The 15,098-nt window shown below is 45.7% G+C and overlaps 1 protein-coding gene across 2 annotated transcripts; it reads right to left on the reverse strand.

Annotated features, from left to right (window-relative positions):
* Positions 1–1,080: 1,080 nt before the first annotated feature.
* MYC (MYC proto-oncogene, bHLH transcription factor) lies at positions 1,081–6,697 on the reverse strand. Of its 2 annotated transcripts, none has more exons than XM_043978844.1 (3): positions 6,059–6,697; positions 3,225–4,014; positions 1,081–1,928 (listed from the first exon to the last, which is right to left on the reverse strand). In XM_043978844.1, the coding sequence occupies exons 2-3, from the start codon at positions 4,003–4,005 to the stop codon at positions 1,369–1,371; spliced, it is 1,341 nt and encodes a 446-aa protein (XP_043834779.1). In that variant the 5' UTR covers positions 4,006–4,014; positions 6,059–6,697; the 3' UTR covers positions 1,081–1,368. The 2 variants fall into 2 exon arrangements, with proteins under 2 accessions (XP_043834779.1, XP_043834780.1); XM_043978845.1 differs by lacking the exon at positions 6,059–6,697 and adding an exon at positions 5,698–5,873.
* Between the last annotated feature and the right edge of the window lie 8,401 nt (positions 6,698–15,098).

The raw sequence follows: 15,098 nt of genomic DNA on the forward strand, positions 1-15,098 counted from the left end.
CATGTATGGGCTGGATTAAGTGACTTTTGAAATCCTCTCCAACTCTGGAAGTCTGAGCACCATCAATGTTATTAAGTGAGCCATGAGGCATTGAATTTCAGATTAATTCAAGAATGGTAACAGCTGGAAATTTTTAACCTACAGAGGTTACCTAGTCTTATCCTCTCCTTTTAGAGATGAGAAAACTGAGAACCAGAAAAAACTAATTGACTTACCTAAAGTAACATACCTGGCTTCTGTGGCAAAAACCAGGTATTGAACTCAGGTCTCTTTGAATGCCTTCCATTTTCCCCATATGAATTTTTTGAACTCGATACTCAAGTATTAGGTATTGTGGGTTTTTTTGCTTTGTTTTTTAGCCAGAATCAGAAGTGCTTCAAAAACTCAATTGTTATCAGTTATAACTGCTCACTAGGCAATATCATATAGCCAGGATGGATATTTATCTTCTGGGTGTTTTAGATACAAGACCACACAGTGCCAGTTACTCTGTATGCATGTTTTAACAACTAAATCATAGGAACTCTTTTTATTGAAATTGTTTTGCAGCTTTAAGGAGGTCCCTTCAGACTCTTACCCTTTGCTCTTCTCTATGCCAATCACTATAACTCTTCATCTTGACCAGTTAATGTCAGTCAGATAAGCTGTTAGGAAGCATCTTCTAGTCTTGAGAACCAAGGGCCCCTCTATGTTTTGACCCATTTCAGAAAAGAATACTAAAGTAGTTCAAATAGAGGAAACTTTTTTTTTGGTGAGGCAATTGGGATTAAGTGACTTGCCCAGTGTCACACAGCTAGTATTAAGTATCTGAGGCCAGATTTGAACTCAGGTCCTTCTGACTCCAGGGCTGGTGCTCTATCCACTGTGCCACCTAGCTGCCCCTAGAGGAAACTTTTGATTAGAATCTCACTTTATTCCCCCCCCCCCCCATCCTCATTTCATGGTCACACTGCTAGTTAGAATCAGAGGTGGGATTAGAACCTAGGTCTCCAGATTCCTAATTAGTAGGCCAAGGTATAGTGAAAATACAGGAAAAACAGCAAAAAACGCTACTCAGGATTTGGCGAAATTATATTTGCCAAATATTTATTTTTTTCTAAAACGCAATATCAAAATCAATTTTAAAAAGAAAAATGTACTTAAATAAAAAAAAACCAATTGATATAGTACATGAAAGGAAACTGAATAAAAAAAGTGTTTTTTATGCACAAACTGAGGCAGTTTTGTCATGGCCAAACTTTCCAGTTCTAAAATTTGGCCAAGGTTGTGTAGTTGCATGTCATGCAATGGCAAAATTGTTCATATTTAATTACTTGTTGCCATTTACAGAGGAGCTTTTAAATGAGTCTTGAAACAACGCATTATAATTTACGCACAAGAGTTCTGCAGTCGTTCAAGTTTGAGTTTCAACTGAAGTTGTTCTTTCCTCAACAGCTCACTCTCTGTAGACAATTTTTGCTCCTCTGCCTGGATAGATATGATATAAGCTGTGGCCTTTTTGAGGATGACAACTTTGGGCGCCTTCTCATTGTTCTCTAACTCCGGGATCTGGTCTCGCAAGGCGAAGAAGCTTAACTTAAGTTCATTTCTCCGCTGGCGCTCTAAGACGTTGTGTGTCCTCCTCTTGTCGTTCTCCTCAGTGTCCGAGGACCGGGGGCTGGCACATTTTCGGTTGTTGCTAATTTGTTTGAGAATTCTGCCACTGTCCAACTTAATCCTCTTAGCAGAGGGATAGTCTTTCTTTGTGGAGGGGGGAGCAGCATAGTTGTGCTGATGGGTGGGGACATGACACCTCTTCAAGACTAGGGGACTGTGGGGAGGTTTGCTGTGTCCACCAGCTGGGTGGGAGCCAGATTCTGATCTTCTAGAGGGTTGCCTCTTTTCCACTGTAACAACATCGATCTCTTCCTCATCCTCTTGTTCTTCTTCTGCAAGACAACAAATAGAAATCATCTGGTTAACAATTTCTTCCCAGTCACCATAATGAAATAGATGTCAAAGCCCTTTGGTTAAGCTTAAATCCAAAATTAGTTCATTATTTGAAAGTGGAATTCTCTATAAATAAGGGAGCATTTAGTTCTCAAAGGGAACACAAGAATCATGTCATGTCTTCTAAAGGCTCATTCATCCTTCTCATTCCCCATTACCTCTTAACTATAATGAATGTTTTTTAAAAGGGTTTGACTGCCCCAGGAATAGCAGCCAATGGGCAGTATTTAGTGGGTGGATTTTGTGGATACTGCAAAACTTGATAACAGGCATAGAAAGGGGGATGGGGATAGAGGTAGAGATTAAGTACCAATGACTTTCAAAAGGGATTTTCTGCAAGGGAAGGCCAAAAATGACAACCGGGGTTACAGCTGAGACAAGAAAATTGCAATTTACCAGAATACAACAATGATGCCAATTCTTACCTAAGACTTAATGAGGCTTTGGACACACCCAAAGCAAAGCATTCTCAGCACCTCCTATTTTCAGGGGCCTTTATGAAGCACCCGTTGGGCAGTGCAAATGATAACTCCAAGTCTTTTTTGGTAGGATTGTAGCACCTTCCTAATTTACAGGAAGTGGAAAAGGGGAGGGGGACCGGCAATTATGCCAAAAAGTTCTGAGTGGGAAGGAAAAAAAGGCCAGTGTTGGCACTGAATTGCTTTCTCAAGTTTTCGAAATAGGCTGAGAATATCCCAACTTCCCAGCCCATTCAAACTTTAGTCACTTTCACTTAGCACCACCCAGACTGCTGCCCCTCCCCCTCCTTAACCCTTACCAACCCAAAGGTTCAAAGGAGGGCAGATCAGTGTGGCCCGGAAGGGAAATAGAATAATTTATTAAGACAATAGAAAAGGAAGATTACCTCTCCCCTTTCAAATCCTTCTTTATTCATCCCGGCACAGTATTTAAAGTGCTTTAGGGAAGTGAATAAGCTTGAGGAGGGTTTAAAGATAAATCGGTTAGTAATGAAATTTCTGGGGGTTGGAGGGCAGACTTGGTCCCGGGAGAAAGCGAATGAATGTTCACTTTTACCTGGACCTAACCTTCAAAATCCTTTCCTTCCAACTTTGTCAATCAGACGTTATAAAGATGTTGAGGAACGTTATGGGGTCCACAGGCAGACACGATGGGTCAGGTGATAAGTAGGGTCATCTAAAGCGACCCCAGCGCAAATCTAGCGATCACCCTCAAAGGCTATCAAGCCCCGCCTCGGGGAAAGTGGCTCGACTTACCAGAGTCGCTGCTGCTGCTGCTGCTGCTGCTACTACTGCTGCTGCTGCTGCTGCTGCTTGTGGTGGGTGGTGTGTCCTCACATAGTGCCAGGGGCTCTGGGCTGGCGCGGGGGGAAGAGGCCACCGAGGACATCATGGAGGAGGAGGTGGAGGACGAGGAGAAGGAGGAAGAGGAGACCGGGGAGGTACAGCGCTTGGGCGAGTTGCTCTCACTGAGCGGGTAGGGGAAGACCACGGAGGGGTCGATGCACTCAGAAGCCGCCGTGTGCATGTCTTGCAAGTAGAGGCTGTGTGTTGGAGGTGCACTGTGCCGGTTGTCTTTGCGAGTGGCCTGGTAGGAGGCAAGCTTTTCGGAAACCAGCTTGGCCGCAGCCGAGAAACCACTCCACATGCAGTCATGAATGATGATGGACTTGACGAAAGACTCGTCGTCCGGGTCGCAGATGAAACTCTGGTTGACCATGTCACCTCCGAGCAGCTCAGTCACCATCTCCAGCTGGTCGGCTGTGGAGGGCACGGAGCCGCCTCCCCCGCCGCCTCCGCCCCCGCCGCCAGCGGATGAGGATGAGGACGAGAGGCTGGAGCGGCGGCTCGGAGACAGGGGAGGCGTGGGCAGCAGCTCGAACTTCTTCCAGATATCCTCGCTGGGAGCCGGCGGCTGCAGCTCGCTGTGCTGCTGCTGCTGGTAGAAGTTTTCCTCTTCCTCGAAGTAGAAATAGGGCTGCACCGAATCATAATCGTAGTCGTAGGTTTTGCTAGGGGAGCTGGCACTGAGGGGCATCTTGCCTGCCTGGAGTAGGGAGGGGGCGCACACAAAGAAGGGGGAAGAAGCACACAAGGGAGAGAACAAGAGTCCGAGTTAATCTAGGCTCTGCTTCCAAGGAGAGCGCAACGAGCGCAAAACCCCCCGACCCCAAGTAAAAGTACACAATTCATGAAATAAAATAAAGCCCCCTTCTCTACAACTCAGCTCACGCACATACACGACGAGCTGCGAAAGCAGAGCCAAGTCAGCTGCTCTCCCTCAATTAACCCCGGCTAAGTTTGCGCCAAGATCCAGCGGGTGGCAACAGTTTGCGCCGGGCGCCGCGCCGGCACAATGGTGCGCTCAGCCCCGGGGATTCAGTTCCTAACACTCCAAGAAGGCGAAATCCTCCCTCTTCTCCTTCAGAAGGCTAGGGGCGGGGAATTGAGGGGAGGGGCGGGGGCGGGAATGGGATCCAATAAAATCGTACACGCAAAGTTTTGCGCCACCTGAAGGAAGAAGGAGAAAGGCGCGGCGGGGCTGGCAGCTGTATCTCCGGCCCCCTCCTCCTTCCCTCCCTCCCTCCCTCCCTCCCTCCTCTCCCTCCCTCCCTCCCTCCCTCCCTCCCTCCTCCTCCTCCTCCTCCTCCTCCTCTTCCCCGCCCCCGGCTAAGGGGCTCCCCTCAGCTCCCTTTCCCATTCCCACTAAAGCTCTAGCCGGCTTCTCCACTCCTCCTACCCCCGCCGGCGCCTCCTCCTATCCGATCTTCCTCTCTACTCCGCCTCCACACCCCCGCCCCCCCCCATATTCCCCACCACTAGTCTTTGCCGGTTTCTCTCCTTTCCCCAGATTTTCACTCAGAGCAGTAGTCTGGGGGGGTGGGGTGGTGGTGGTGGGTAATATAACAAAAAAAAAATTAAGAAAAAAATTTGCCCTTATGCGGGGTGGTGGTGTCCTTTCTCCCCACCATCCCATGGGGAGTGGTGGTTGGTGGTGGTGGGTTAGCAGCTGTTCTGCAAAAGCATTCAGCCCGCTAAATCTCCCCTTCCTCCCACGTTGAAAAAGCAAGGGTTGGGGGGGGGGAAACACGGGGGTGGCGGGATGAAAAGAGTAGGCTGGGAAAGGGATTCACCCTGTTTTTCTCTGAGCAAATGATTTCCAGGAGTTCCGCACATCCATCCAAAAGCCGTCTCTTTCTCTCTCCCCCCCCCCACTCCCCCTTCCCGGTTTATTTTAAATGTCTCTGGACACCTTTCTTTTCTTTTCTTTTCATTTCTTTTTTTTAAAAGCCGAGTACCAACTGATTAGAGATAGAGAGGGAGAGGAGGAGGAGGAGGAAGGTGAGTTTTTAAACGTAGTTTTGGATTTGCCGGTCTGAGGAGAGCCGCAGTGTCTGTCTGACTGTCAGAAATGCGCTAAGCCGAAATTTAAATACCCTCCTTTCTCCCAGCAAGAGTCAGGCTGCACAAAGCGCTCTCTCTCTCTCTCTCTCTCTCTCTCTCTCTCTCTCTCTCTCTCTCACACACACACACACACACACACACACACACACACACACACACACACACACACACACACTCACAGACGCAATATGTAATTCCGACTAGAAGGCGAAAGAGCTTTATGACCAAGCTATTACCCCCCAACTGGTCCCCTCCAACAACGAGAGAGAACCGAGAACAGAAAAAACGACAGGAATGCCCCAAACTAGCTTCCTTCTATACATACACAAGAAATGTCCAAATGTCGAGACGATCAGGAATGCAAAACACACACACACCCGCTACTTCGACTGTCTCCTTCATCTTGACAATTCACCCCAAATCTTGCCCTGGGTTCTCCCCGTCACCCCCAGGTTTCAATAGGACTACTCTTCCCCGAAGTGTCAATGGAGGAAGGACAAGGCAGAAGAGGGAGCAAAAGCAACCCCACTCAAAAAAAAAATCCGGCAAGGATTCGTCACTAGCAAAGCAATATATATATATATATATATATATATATATATATATATATATATATATATATATATATATATATATATATATATATATAAATTAAAAATAAAAATAAAATACGTTCTTGGACTTACCAGGAATTCAAGCAGTCGAGGGGAATTCAGGTCTTCTTCGGGAGGGGGTGAATTGCCTTTAAGAAGAGAGGACCGAAGTGTATCAGTACAGAGACAGAATCCACTCTCCTCTGCCGGAGTCTTTCTCCTTCTGTATTGTAAGTTCCAATGCAAAGTATTCGAGTCTCAATGCAATACAAAGTTTCTTCGTTGCAGCAGTCAGCCGTAGGAGGGGGGAGCGGGAGGGGAAAAGAGGGAGGGGTAGAGAAGGGGGGGAGAGGCTAGTAGAAAGAGAAGACCCCCCTTCTCACTCTCAGCGCTCCCCTCTCTCTTCGCTCCCCTGTCTGTCTCTCCTTTGCTCTCCTATTCTATCCCGCTCTCCCGTATTACTGGAGAGACAGTCAGATAAAGCGTCTAAAATCGGGCTTTTTATACCACCAAGGCCAGATCCATCCGCCTATCTTTCCCGCCAAACCCAGCTTCCCTAGTACGGGAGAGATCCAGGAGGAGGAGCCGGAGCTTCTGCCCCTGTGGCCGTAGTCACTGCAAATAGACCGGGAAAGCTAGCTTCAGTCAGGTCAGGGACGGGGAGAAAGCAGGGGAAGAGCTAGACTGGGGGGCGCCGCTGCAGGCTTGGAGTCCAAGCTGAGAATTGCTGCCAAGGGGTCTTCCGCCCCAGAGACCCTTGCATTATAAAGCAGAGGTGGGCGGGGATTTGCAAGATGGGGATTTTTTTTCTTCCTCCGCTTTCCTTTCCTTTTTTTTTTTTTTTACACTGCACTGCATAGAACAGAGTAGGGGAGGGGCCATTTCACCAGAAGAGTTGAAACGCAGGCTTACCATAAGTAAGCTTCACATAATATAAAAAGATGGTACTAGGGATATGATTAACGTTCCCCCCCCCCCATTTTGGTGTAAAGGTGAGGACTCATCCCCCCTCTTCCTTTCTCTTCTTTCTCTGATTCAAGAACACTTAGGATTTTCCTGTCTTAAATTTCATGCCTCTCATTCATGCTTCAGACTGTCTCCGCAGAACAGCTGAGTTTGAACGATTTGCAAAACACAAAACGTACACAACCACACCATGTACGTCTTATTTCGGGTGTGCAGTTTACTAAGTCTCGGGAAAGGAAAACATTTAGGGAATGATGATAGAAGTGGCATTTAAACGTGGAGGAGGAGGAGGGAATTAAAATAATATACATTATTGTTCAATCGATGGAGTAAGTGCATTGCAATAATGAAAGAAAACGATGCGGCGCCTCCGACCTAGGGAACCCTCTCCAATCGATGGACAGTCTCCCCCGGCATAGCCAGGCTGGAGGCAACAGATCCTGTGCCCGAGCCTCGAAACCAATCCGGAGGAAGAAACAGCCCGAGGCCCGGGGACAGCTCGAATCCCTTGGGATCAGGGCACTGGATGTGGGCCCCCGGGGGGTGGGAGGGGAGGAGGTAAGCAGGGACTAGGACTGACCACAGAGAATATTGACTCTCCTCAGTTTAAATCTTTCCCTCCCCCCAGCCTCCCACCTAAAAGGAGCTGGTTTCAGCTTCGGGTTTATTAAGGAATTGCAGATCCTATCTGCGCACCATTGAGCTGTGTGAGTCTGCCTGTTCAAGTCCCAGGCTCCTAGGGATTTGGGGAAATTGAAGGAGGGAAAAGGAAGGCGAATTGGGAGGGTGGGGACGGCCGGACCGGACGGAGAGCTGCGGACACAGCGCCTGTCCAGCAGTCGAATGGGTTGTGGACACTGCACTGGGAGGCGGCCCGGGGGGTGGGGTAAGAGGGGGTGAGAAGGCAAAACCGTTAACTCTTTCCTTGCCGGAAAAGTCACCCTACCGATTTCTGATGTTTTCCACTCTGGAACTTTCTTTCACCACAATATTGTGATTTTGCAAATGCCTTCCTTCTCCCAGAAAAAATGTATTTTCCTCAGCATCAAAGGGGCGCCCCTATTTCTTCCTTTTCCACTTAGATGGGGCTAGGGTTATTTAAATATTGGCTGTATTTCAAGTAACAATTTCCACTTAACCGAATCTAAAAAACAACAAAAATAAAAAACCAAAGCCTTAAATCTTTGAAAAGTACACAAAATGGAAGAAAAGGTGGGCGATCGATTATTCATAAAGAAGCTGGCAGTAAATAACCCATGGGAACCCGGGAATCAAGATTAACCAGGACCGACCTTTTTTCTTCCGCTCCCTTCACCCCAGGAATTTTTAGCAAACTTTCTCATCCGAAAGGAAAAGGGATATTTGGGGCTGGGGAATCTATGCACTATGAGCTTTTTATTCCATAAATTAAGCTTGTAGATGGGTGTTCAGCTGCTAAATTAATGACTTCCCCACCAAAAAAGGAGAGGGCAGTAGTCCGCTTTTAAGAAATGCAAAAGTGACAGTTTGCTGCAGAAACACACCCAGACTACAGGACCCCTTCAAGCAAAGAATACTGCAAAGCGTTCTGGATCTGCCTTCTCCCTCCCTCCAGGACTACACCCTCTCTTTCTCGTAGCCAGCAGCGAGCTAACGTGAAGTAATTGTGCCCTCTACTGGCGACAAAGATGACTGTCTATTAATTCCACCCGGGAGGGGGAGGGGCGGCTGACGCAGGCCTCTCCTAGCTCTTCTGAATCCCCGGTTGTTGGATCCTTGGTTAGGGCCGCTCCTCCATCCTTTTCTTCCCACCCGCTCCAGACCGTATGGGGGAAGCAGAGGAAGAGAGAGATTAATCACGAGAAGGAAAAGTACCTAAGAGACACCCACCCAACTGGATCAGACGTAGTAAAAATTAACCCATCAGTAGTCATCGGCGACGATGTCCATCACTCCCCTAGCAAGGTAGGCAGGTAGGAGACGTGGAAAACGCACGCACGCACGCACGCAAGGCGCTTTGCGGGCAGCTGCTTGTTCCTGAACTTGTCTTACGCATTCGACCTGCCATGGGAGCATCACCTTTAACACATCCAGGACAACAATGGAGAGAGACAACCGCTCCGTCCCTCAAGAGCCCCACTCCCAAACACCCCCAAATCCTACCCCCCATCCAAAGCAACCTCCCCCCCCCACTGTAGTTCTGCCTTGGTTTCCTTTTTCATAATTTCAGTTCATCCCTCCTCCCCCACAAATGATAACCCCTGCCTTCAAGGAGGTTTACAATTTGGTAGTGTTTTCCATTGTAAGGCTATCTAAACTAATCTATTAATTATATGAGTAAACTGGGGCCCAGGGAGATTAAGTGACATGTTTAGGGTCATACAGCTAGGAGGCATCCGTAGCAAAATTGGAATCTAGGTTGGACTGACTATGGGACCTGCACCCTTTTTGCTATGCTAAGTGGCACATTAGATAGAATGGTAGACATATAGTTTGAAGACCTGATTTCAAATCCTGTTTCAGACACTAGTTGTGTGATCCTGAGCAAATCCTCTTACTGTCATCTGCCTCAGTTTCCTCCTCTATGAAATTCGGGCACTTACTTCTCAGGACTGTTGTGAGAATACTCCCTTGACTCTCTTAAGGGAGGAATCTTTGAGGAAATCCCTTAGCTCTGATACATCTTAGCGGCAAGTAGGGCATATTCATTGAACTTCTCAGAACCTTAGCTTCTTCCTTTATATAATGGATCTAGTAATACTTTCCCTCCCTATTTCACAATGTTGTGAGGAGGTGCTTCCTTAGCCTTAAAGTGAATATCAATGTGAATTATTATTATTACTGAAACAGTTGTGAATCCATAAAGGCCCAAGGTAAATTTATCACTGCTTAAGTACATATACTTTGAGGATATCCATATTTTTAGTGTTATTGTTGGGGGGAGATAAGGGTCTGTTTCTTATTACATAAGATGAGCCACCTAATTCGAAGGAAGAATTCAATAGTGTGGGATCTGGGAGGAAGAGGAAGGTACTCATGGAGGTTGGTAGGAGTAGAATGGTTCCAGAATGTAATTTAGCAAAGACTTAGTAGTAATGAGTGTAGCCTTGTCAGAAGAATAAAAATGTGTATTTCACAGTGACCAAAGCCAAAGTAGCTCTCTATATTGCTGGTCAGTCAGTCAGTTGACAAGTATATATTAAGCACCTACTAGGTTCCAGGCATTGTTTTAAGTGCTGGGGGTACAAAGAAATGCAAATAACCCAAGGATATCACAGTATTGTGGGACAGACAACATGAAAACAACTTTGGACAAACTATCTACAGGATAAATTGAAGAAAATCTCAAATGGAAGGTACTAGCATTAAGTAAGAATCAGGAATACCTTCATGAAGTTAGGATGTTCCCTAGAATGTGAAGGAAGCCAGGAAAGTTGGAAGATGGAGAAGAGGAGGGAGAGAATTGCAGGTGTGAGGAGATGGCCAGTGACAATGTCTGGGAATTGGGAGATACAATATTTTGTGCAAGACACAGCAAAGAGGCCAGTGTCCCTGGGTTTGAAGAGTGCTTGGGGTAAAGTAAGGTGGGTGAAGACTTGGAAAGGTAGAAGGGGGCAGGTCATGGAGGGCTTTGAATGTCAGGCAGAGGATTTTTTATATTTGATCCTGGAGGTGAGTGGTAACCACTGGAGTTTATTGAGTGTGTGTGTGTGTGTCTCTCTCTCACACACACACACACACACACACACACACACACACAAACGCACACAAAGAGAGAGAGAGAGAGAGAGAGAGAGAGAGAGAGATTGATTGATTTTCAGACCTGGTCATTGTAGGACTATAGGATTCAGAGTTGGAATAAACCTTAGAGTTTATCTAATTCATCCCTATCACTTCATAGAGGAGCAAGCTGAGGGCTAGCAAAGTGAAGTTATTTGTCCTGTCCCAGATCACAGTAAGTATCAGGAACAGAATTTGAACTCAGGTCCTCCAGATTTGGGGACCTTGCCACACCATCTACCACAGGGACTCAGTATTCTCAACCATGTCACAATCACACAAACATACCTGCAAATAAAATGTGCTTTGAAGACTTTACAAAAAAATGAAGATGTCAACATAGCTGTGTAGTGAGAAACCTCAATCTTTATGTCCTAATTTCCAGACTTCATCCCAGTGGTTTTAGGAGTCAGTCACCAGTCATGCATGGATGGAATGTCAGGTTTCCCACATGTATGAGAAGACCTGAGCCCAATTGTTTTTGTTTTTGTTTTTATTTTGTGGGGCAGTGGGGGTTGTGACTTTCCCAGGGTCACACAGCTAGTAAGTGTCAAGTGTCTGAGGCCGGATTTGAACTCAGGTACTCCTGAATCCCAATTGTTCACGAGGGTCCTAAAATCATTGCCAGCAGTATCTGAGTACTTCTTGGGCCTTTAGAAGGCAAAGGGTGGAGTGCTGGTCAGAACGTTGGCTTTGGAGGTATAGGACCTGAGTTCTAATGAAAACTCTGATGTTTATTGCCTGTGTGACATTGGGCAAAGCATTTAATTCTCTCTGATCTGTTTGCTCATCTATAAAATGGTCCAGTGGAAAGATATGGCATCAGAAGACCTGAGTTCAGATCTTGCTTGTCCCACCTGATTACTTTTGTGAATCTAGCTAAGGCATTTTCTCTCTCAGGGCCCTTGGTTCCTTGTCTGTAAAAAACAGGTTTGGACTAGATGTCCTCCCCCCCCCCCCTCCAGCAAGTTCCTTTTCAGCTCCAAATACTATGAGATCTAGAGGCTGACTTTTGCTGTTATCTATAGGGTTAAGACTAAGGTAAACAGTCAAACTGGATTACTTCTCAGGAAGAGAATACTTTGTCCCCACTGAGTACTTTCTTACCTAAAATATCTTAGAAATGATCATTTATCCTTGCAATAGTCAATGTGGAAAAAGAGCTTTGGACTTGGGAATCAGAAGACTTGGCTTCCAGTTCTGGTTCTAGAACACTAAGCAGGTAAACTTACCTTCTCCAGGAGAGGACTTTCCCCCACCGATGCAAGTCCACGATGTCTCTTGCTATTTGTAGTCTTAGAGTTGTCTAGAACACTGAACCTTGCCCAGGTCATCCTGCCTGTATATGTCCAAAGCAGTGATGGAATCTAGGTTCTCTTGGCTTAGGGGTCAACTCCCTTTCCACTATGACAACACCTCTGGGTAAATAGGGAATAATAATATCTGCATCGTCTAATTCATAGGGCTGGTGGGAGGAAATCTCTTTGTACCCCTTAAAAGGGTCTATATCTTTGAATTATTTATTATTATTTGAAAGTGCTTCATCACTACTAAGTCAAGGCAAGAAGGCATTTTAACCGTCTAATGAAGTGGGTGAACTTTCTTTCAGTTAGTAGATTTTACATTTAGGTAGAATTTTGAGGCACAGGAAGAATGAGAAATCTGCCCCAAACTTTCTCTTATTTCCACAAAAACAAAAGGTATAGAATGTATGACATGTACTTTAAAAACTCCAATGCCAGACCCCCCCTTTTATTTGCATATCCACCCACCTCCTTCCCTGACCCTCTCCTCTACCCCAGAGTTTCCTATTGGGTGTCAGCTGGTGGTGAGATAACATCACTCCTTAAAGCATCTCCATTAAAGATACAGAACCACACTTCTAAAGAAATCCCTAACTTGGGGGGTGGGGAGAAACCGAAGATTGCTCACTGAGATGGTTTGACTGTAACTTCATACATCCTTTCAAATTGTGTAAGACCTGCCAAGCATACTCCAACAAATGGGGACAAGATAAGAGCAAGATCAGTACACATCTCCTAGAGAAAGATAATTTTGAAAGTGTGGATGTTAGATTAAAAGAATAGAGCCGGCAAATGTTAAAAGACTAGGAAGAAGTAAAAAAAAAAAATTATTTTTAGGGCAGCTAGGTGGCGCAGTGGATAGAGCACCAGTCCTGGATTCAGGAGGACCTGAGTTCAAATCCAGCCTCAGACACTTAACACTTACTAGCTGTGTGACCCTGGGCAAGTCACTTAGCCCCAATTGCCTCACCCCCCCAAATATATATATATATTGTGTGTGTGTGTGCCTTTGTAAATACAAAGGGGAGAAGAGATTCACCAGCAAGTATGGGGGGGATTCAATACTAGTTGGGGAAACCCAGTACGACATTTATTATTGTTCAATTGTGTCCACCTGTTTGTGACCCCATTTGGGGTTTTCTTGGCAGAGATACTGGAGTGGTTTGCCATTTCTTTCTCCAAACGATTTTACAGCTGAGGAAACTGAGGCAAACAGGGTTAAGTGACTTGCCCAAGATCACAGAGTAAGTGTCATAGGCCACTTTCTGCCTCTTCTGGCCCTAAGCACTCTATCCACTTTGCCACCTATTATAGAAGACTAAACAAATGCACCCTCAGTTTACATTTTTGTTGTCCATTCAATCAGTCTTGTCTGACTCTTTGTGACCCTGTGAACTATAGCATGCCAATACTGTCCATGGGATTTTCTTGGCAAGGGTACTGGAGTGGTTTGCCATTTCCTTTTCCAGAGACGAACAGAGGTTAAGTGACTTGGCTAGTAAGTTCCTGAGACTGTATTTGAACACAGGTCTTCATGACTCCAAGCCCAGCACTCTATCCATTGAGCCATCTAGCTGCCTCCTCTCACTTAATAGGGATTATCAAAAGGGATATGGAAAATCTTTAGGTTTTATATGTATGTATGTATGTATATATATATGTATATATATTTATTTTATTTTATTTTTTTGGTGGGGCAATGAGGGTTAAGTGACTTGCCCAGGGTCACATAGCTAGTAAGTATCAAGTGTCTGAGGCTGGATTTGAACTCAGGTCCTCCTGAATCCAGGGCTGGTGCTTTATCCATTGCACCACCTAGCAGCCCCTTTTTCATCGAATCTTAAAGCTGGAAGGAACCTGAGAACCATGACTGTTAAAATATAGACCACAGAATGTTATACCTGGAAAGGTCCTTAAAGATGAGCTAATTCAGTTCTCTATTTCTACACAAAAGGAAACTGAGTTCCTAGTCCAACCCATTCCTCGATCATTGATGGAGTATTAGTTAAGTACCTGCTACAGGCCAGGCACTACACTAAACTAACAAGAAATTTCTTTACACTCCCATTTTACAGAGGAGAAAACAGAGGTCCAGAGAAGGGAAGTGACTTGCTTTAGTTGAAAGAAGCCAGGAAGGTCAGAAGATAGAGATGAGGAGGGAGAAAATTCCAAGTGTTGGGGGACAGCTAGTGAAAATGCCGAGAGTTGGGAGGTGGAATATATTATTGGAGAAACAGCAAGGAGATTAGAAGAACTTAGATTAAAGTTTGAATCCTATGGCTCCTAACTCAGTGCTCTATTCATTACACCAACCTGCCAGCTTGGGGTTGGGGGTGGGGGAGAGTCTTTAGGGAAGGGGGCAGGGGAAGGAAGGAAAGTATAGTCTTTAATGATTATTTAAAATTCTAGCATACTACATGAATAGAAGAACCCAGAAGACCCCCCCCCCCAAAAAAAATTAGCAAATGTTGTAGGTTAGAGAAAAAACCCAAACCAAACCCAAACCAAACTAAAATACCCAGGGATCCTGCCTTTCTCAAGTTATATATAAAGTATATTCGGTATCCTTTCTCACCCATCCGCTTCCAAGGCGAAATGCCTAGGCAGTCTTTTTCTCTGGAAGCAGCATCCTTTCTCCTCTCATTCTTGGCATTCCCCTCCTTTTATTTCCCAGTCTCCCACTGCAATCTTGCCTTACTTTGTAGCCAACAGGGTGGACAAATGGCTCCTTTGTTTAACTTCTTCAAAGGCTTGGTTTATTGTTAGCTAAGTGCCAAACTTCAGCAAATCCCAGTTGCATCCACACTTCAGTTCCCTGACCAGTGTTCCCTCCAGCTCATTTTGGTAGCATCTGTCCTAGGAAAACAGCTCTTTCCTGACCTCAGCGAGGCTAAGAAGTTTCCCTTGGGGAGAGCCTCATTTCTAGAGCTTCAGCATTCCATTTGGACGATCATTTAAAAACCTGGCCCTTTTATTTTTCTGTAGGAGCCAGGAGTTCACTCCTGCTCATATCTCTCCTCCCTTTCAAAGATTCGCTTCTGGGAAGCTCATTGCTTCCACTTGTCATCCAGCCATTCTATCCAGTCATTCATGTGTTTTTAATG

Source organism: Dromiciops gliroides, chromosome 1 (assembly GCF_019393635.1).
Source record: "Dromiciops gliroides isolate mDroGli1 chromosome 1, mDroGli1.pri, whole genome shotgun sequence".
NCBI lineage: Eukaryota > Metazoa > Chordata > Mammalia > Microbiotheria > Microbiotheriidae > Dromiciops > Dromiciops gliroides.